General features: G+C 39.6%; 1 protein-coding gene across 1 annotated transcript; it reads right to left on the reverse strand.

The window, feature by feature from the left end:
* Positions 1-1026: 1026 nt before the first annotated feature.
* twist1a (twist family bHLH transcription factor 1a) lies at positions 1027-2723 on the reverse strand. Its single transcript, XM_079441864.1, has 2 exons — positions 2073-2723; positions 1027-1466 (listed from the first exon to the last, which is right to left on the reverse strand). Exon 1 carries the CDS (start codon positions 2631-2633, stop codon positions 2103-2105), a length of 531 nt encoding a protein of 176 aa, XP_079297990.1. The 5' UTR covers positions 2634-2723; the 3' UTR covers positions 1027-1466; positions 2073-2102.
* Between the last annotated feature and the right edge of the window lie 3204 nt (positions 2724-5927).

The following is a 5927-nucleotide window of genomic DNA, read 5'->3' on the forward strand; positions in this document are numbered from 1 at the left end:
AACATCTGGTAGAAATAAGTTTGATTCAGGTGCCTGCGCTCTCTCTCTCTCCCTCGCCGAGTCCCCAAACTCCTGGATCATTTGAACGTGTTTCTGACGGGAAACCGATGCACACGTTTGGAGAGATCAGTGACAGAGAATCACACCCTGCGCATGGGTCTCTTAAAACAAGTCTTCTTACAATTCTATACCGCAAAAATGATCTCTGTCTGAGATGATCGCGATGGGTTTATAGTATTTTACTTTACAATAATTAGATGAAAACCTCCCGTTCCTTCATTTTTCTTTTTTTCTGTAATCATTTTCCTCCCTTAAATGCATAAAAAATAGGATTAGCCTATTCTTAATTATTCCTTTAATTTATAGATTCGGTACAAGAGTCTTGATTGTAAAATGTTGGTTTTGACCCGCTGCACCTTTCCGTGACCTTCCTGACCCCTCAGTTTTATAGACATCTGGGAATTCCATACATGTTTGGAGCCCGTTACACCTTCAAATGATTCTTCACAACATCCTAAACGCTTCTGCAGACCTCCTGTCATATGCTCTCCTTTGGGTTCAAATACCCGCGACACAAATGTCTTTATTACTGCAGGAATATATATATATATGTGTGTATTTCTTTTCAGTTATTAGAACAATTTTTGCATTTATTTCGTTTAGCTTTTTTAATGCTAAACAAAATGAACATTTTGCGAGAAAATTACTTATTAGTTCTGGTTTAGAATAAATCTTCTTTTTCGAAATTTTCGAAATGCTTATAGTTTAGAATGCTTTCCTTTCCTTACTTTCCATAACAGCATCTTGATAGAAAAACTGCAATCCTATTTAAATGAGCTGAGTAGGCCTATATGCTGATGAAAGTCTTTCCTTCTAGAACTAATCTTTTAAGAAAAACGGCAGCAGTAGCTTTTTTTCATTTTTAAAATCGTATCGAATAATTATTGCAGTTGTTTATGTGTAAAAGCTTATTTTCGTTTGTTTTCATGATGCATAAACCTGCAATAACAACATGCTAAAATAAGTACATTTCAAACAATGTTTTATTGCAGAAAATATACACATATTTACATCGAATTTAAAATAGAAAATGCATAGACACCAGATCTATTCTGCATTGTGACAATCAATAATAAATAAATAAACGTCTTTTCTAGGACGAGTCAAAATCCATATTTCCTTCATTCGTTCTGTAATAAATATGACTTCGGTTGCTGTCAGTAGCGCGGCGTCTCTTCCTGCAGCGAGTCTCTCTGTTGGTCTACAGACAGAAGCACATGTTTTCCACATTCACCGTCACAACAGCACAGATCTGATCTGATTGTAATTCCTGGTCCATGTGTGGTTGACAACTGTAAGTGCTCGCAACGACGTCATGACGCTCCAGAACCTTCCCTTTATAATCCTTATGTTCGCCATTGTTTGGTGAGTTCAGCTCCTCTGACTCGATGCTCAAGGCCGAAAATCTGAAGAAACAAAGATGAAAGTGTTTAAAAATACAGGAGAATGTACAACACGATGCATTTTTTTCTAAAAACAACATGCATTTCACTTGTTAACTGACTTGTTAGCCTTAATAGTATTTTTGCATACCAGAAAATAAATCAGTTACTTAATAAACTTTGGTTGCATGAACATTAAACCATTTTTTTTTTCAAATTATGAACTATTTTAAGTACAAAAGTAGCCTTTTTTATGGAACACACAATTATTCATTTAGGCACTTACAGTTAGCAGTTAAAAGTTTGGACACAGGATGCATAATTACTATTTTCTGCGTTGCAGAATAATAGTAAAATCATTAAAAGAACAGATTATGAAGTATGGGAATAATTTAGTGACCAAAACATGTGACACAAATGAAAACTCTTCTGTCTATAGAGTTCAGGTAAATTTGGTCACTTTTTGCAATTATCCTGAATTAACCCTATAATATTTGTCTAAAAAAGCAACGTGAAACATTTAAACACGAGCTTTTAGGTCTTAAGCTTTTCAAATGAATGTGTCCAAACTTGTGACCGCAAGACTGTAAATACGATCCGGAGAGACTTGTGAAGTTTTGCATCGCATACCATGCTGCACCGAAAGCGCGCATCCGTGCGTTAGTGGGATGTTGACATGGACCACGCGCCCTCCATTCTCCAGACGGAAAACGCGTAACTGAGTCTCTCGTGCGCCACGTAACTGCAGCTGGACATTTTGGAGTCCAGCTCGTCGCTCTGCAGGACCTGACACAGGAAATCAATGTACCGAGCCGCGAGCTTGAGCGTCTGTATTTTGCTGAGCTTGTCCGAGGGTAACGTGGGGATGATTTTGCGCAGCGACGCGAACGCCTCGTTTAGGGACTGAGTCCTCTGACGCTCGCGCACGTTCGCCGTGACGCGCTGCGTCTGCAGGTCCTCCAGAGATTGGGGGCTGCCGCTGCCGCTGTTGCTGTTGCTGTTGCTGCGCTTTTTGCTCCGCTTCCCGGGCGTTGGGCTATCCGCGTCCTCGCCGCTCTTTCTGCTCTGGCGTCTTTTCCTGCTGCAGCGCTTCTGCTGTCGCCTGTCTGGCTCCTCCTCGCTGTTCCCCAGACTGTCCACTGGAGACTCCGGGGAGCTGGGCTCCTCTTGCATCGGCTCTTCTTCAAACATCACCTCTGATGTTTGGAGAACGCAAGTAATATAGTTTCCCTCTGTCCGGTGGAACGGGGTCCCTTTCTCCTCTCGTGCGTCACGGAGGTGTCTCTCAAACTTGAAGGGGAGTTTGGAGGCTCTTATAGCCTGGAACGCGCAAACTTTTTGGGGTGGCCTGCGATTGGACGAGAAGCGCGGGTGACGCAAGAGGGGAGAGGCGGGAGAGGAGCGCGATCCAAAAGGTTTGCGTTATACAAGAAGCCGTTCTTTAACGCGAACATCTGAACTAATCACAGCGCTGTGTTTAAACGAAACCCAACGTACGCGCCGATGACATATTCGTTCTTAAACCAATGTTGATGTTTATGGAATTCAAATACGGAATAGAATCGAGTCTATTTTTGGATTTTAACATTGCCAAAAATGATATCAAACATCCAACATGTCAAAACAGCGAACGTATCAGTGTGATCCAACCAAAATACTGAAACATTCAATATTGAAACGTACGATGACAAATTTATGGTAGGCTGGTGATTAATTTTGATAAATGAGCTGATGAACTGATGACATATTTAGCTTCGTAGTGGTCTGCAGATGTTTGAACTGCAATAAGCAAACTACAATATAATATTTTGCATTGAATGCATTTCTTAAAAACACATCAAACGCTAAAAATAGTCAAAATCGAGAAGTAATATATTAAAATACTGAAACATTCAGTACTGAATCTTTGGATATTTTGCCAAAACCATTAGCGTGATTAATATGTAATCATTAAAAGGGGGCTTTTCAGCTGGACAGATTTCAGTGTGGTTTCTGGAATGAGTGGAGAGACTTTGATTTGCGATCCGGAAATGTTGGACCGAAAATGCTCTTAAAAAGTTTAAAATTAAGGTTTTCTTTGGTCAGTAGCGATGCTTTACCTTTAAAACATTAATCATGCCGTTAATGTATTAATATAATTTACTGCCAGTTTGCGCGCTGGCAGTTATGAAGAATTGTGTCATTCGTCTCAGCCAGCGGGCTGAAATCCACCCCAAGTCACTGTTAAAAAGAAAAGAACGAATCTGGGTTGGCTAAGTAGACCCCCTTGTTTATTTGAACATGTTCTGAAATGCATGTCTGTGTTAGTGTTATTGCAGAGTCAGGTTTCCTTCTGCAGAGTTTTCATACGCAGCGGGTCGCCAAGCGCAGACGACGCGCAAATTGTGTGGCCGCTTCAGTCCAACACAAACACGCTCCCCATACACCCAAAGGGTCTCCTTTGTCTGCACAAACTAAAGTTTCTGTAAATGTTATATAACATAGCAGCATTTTACATTCAAATTCACACCACTAAAAGGCTTCTAATGTCACAAGACCGCGGAAACGCTCCCATTTGAGTGTAAAAAGCCAAGGTTTAGTGATTCCGCAAGGGGGCGCACTGACGAAACTTATCCAAGCCGTCGTGCCATCGTGCGTAAATGCGCAGCTCACATCTGTGATGCGACTTTAAGATTCACTGAAAGCACATTGATGACAGATAAATATGTTTTATTGTAATGTATATATAAATGATCAAAATGACTTGGAATTTTCTGTTTAAAAATGCAGAGGTTAATTCAAAAGTGTTCGTAGTCATTCTGGGAACCGATTGTCCTGTCGACGCACCTGTTCTTGGTTTACCTGTAATAGGTGTCCTTGAGATCTGTCAAGAGTGCTGAAACAAACCCACATATCTACACTAAAAAATAATTTTCAATGAAAAATTGCTAGTACATTTCACAATCCATAGGCCTACAAACAAACAGCGACAAACAAAAATGTGAAATTTTGAAGTAGAAAACCTGATTGCATTTTTTTGTAAAATTATTAGACAACACTTTGTTTGATTTACAGCTATAAAAATATATATATTTGTTTATTGTAATAGACACATCAAAACCACTCAAACATAATCTCAGAAATCCAAAATAAATGAGACAATTTATATATAATTCCCGTTGGAAATTTGGAACCAATGCTAAAGGATTCTAATGTGATTTATAAAATATAATTATAAAGTAAACCACCTCAAAATCCAAAACAAATGCAACAATTATTGTAGAATTCCTGTTGTAAATCATCATTTTTGGAACCAATCCTAAACGACCCTATGGGGATTTAATTCTAACATATAGTATTACTATAGGCCTATAGGCCAAAACACCACTATTGGACATGAAAAATTACTTTTTGGTGTATTTCAAACTCCTACAGATGAGATTTCATTTAACTGCCCATTTGAAAAACATTATTCCAACACGGATTCTGATATATATTACACAGTATCTAAAGCCAAATAATGACATAAGGAATAATTCCCACAGAAGTCTTGGAATAAACCACCTTTCAGCTGTAAAACCGTCCCTATAAGCCAGATACGCTTTTAAAAATAAAGGTTTATTACTGGCTCGATGGTTCTATCAAGAACCTTTAACATTCATATCCGTTCTATTCTAAACATAACGCTCTTTATAGTGGAAAAAAAAGTTTTTAGATTTTTAGAATGTTCTTCACACAAAAAAACGGCTCTTTTAAGAACTGTTCAAGGTTCTTTGGGAAAAAAAGGTGCGGAAATGGCTTTTGAAACTTTTATTTTTACAGCCTTACATAAATGCTTTTCCAGTCCATATTTTAATATGATTAACTCCAGCAATCATTAGACAGAGCTCACGCCATTAAGGTAGGCCAAAAGTGACGGAGAAATATTTTTTATAATCAATGTTTTTGTTTTTTCTTCATAATAAACTTTAAATACCTTGATCTAAACAATGCGACTGAAACACTGACTATAAGTTCAGTTGTTCTCGAGTATGTCCGTCATGAAGGAGATGTAGACGATGGCCAGGCGCAGAGTCTCTATCCGTGACAGTCTCTTCTCGTAGGCGAAGGTGGGAACCTTCCTGCGCAGCCGGTCAAACGCCTCGTTGAGGCTGAACATCCGTTTGCGTTCGCGGACATTCGCTGCCTGGCGCTGCACGCTGCTGATCACCCGTTTGCGTCTGTGTTTCCCGCTGCTGGCGCTCACCGGAGACGCAGTGCTCGATGACAGCGCGTAAAAGTCATTTGATCGAGCTGTGGAGATGTCGAGTTCGTGGATGGATGGCAAGTCCTGGAACAGTCCATTGCAGTCGGTGCTTTGGGTCTCCATTGGGGTCAAAAGGGATGTGTTTGGCATCATCTCCATGAAGTCCACATCACTGACCAAATCAAACATTGCAGGACTCAGAAATGACTTTTGCATATCCATCCTTTTTAGAGACTATGCACTATGATTAAACAGCACAT

Source organism: Barbus barbus (genome assembly GCF_936440315.1).
Source record: "Barbus barbus genome assembly, chromosome: 19".
NCBI lineage: Eukaryota > Metazoa > Chordata > Actinopteri > Cypriniformes > Cyprinidae > Barbus > Barbus barbus.

Coding starts and splice junctions, on each gene's coding strand:
- twist1a (XM_079441864.1), bottom strand. CDS start 2,633: ATGTTTGAAGAAGAGCCGATGCAAGAGGAGCCCAGCTCCCCGGAGTCT.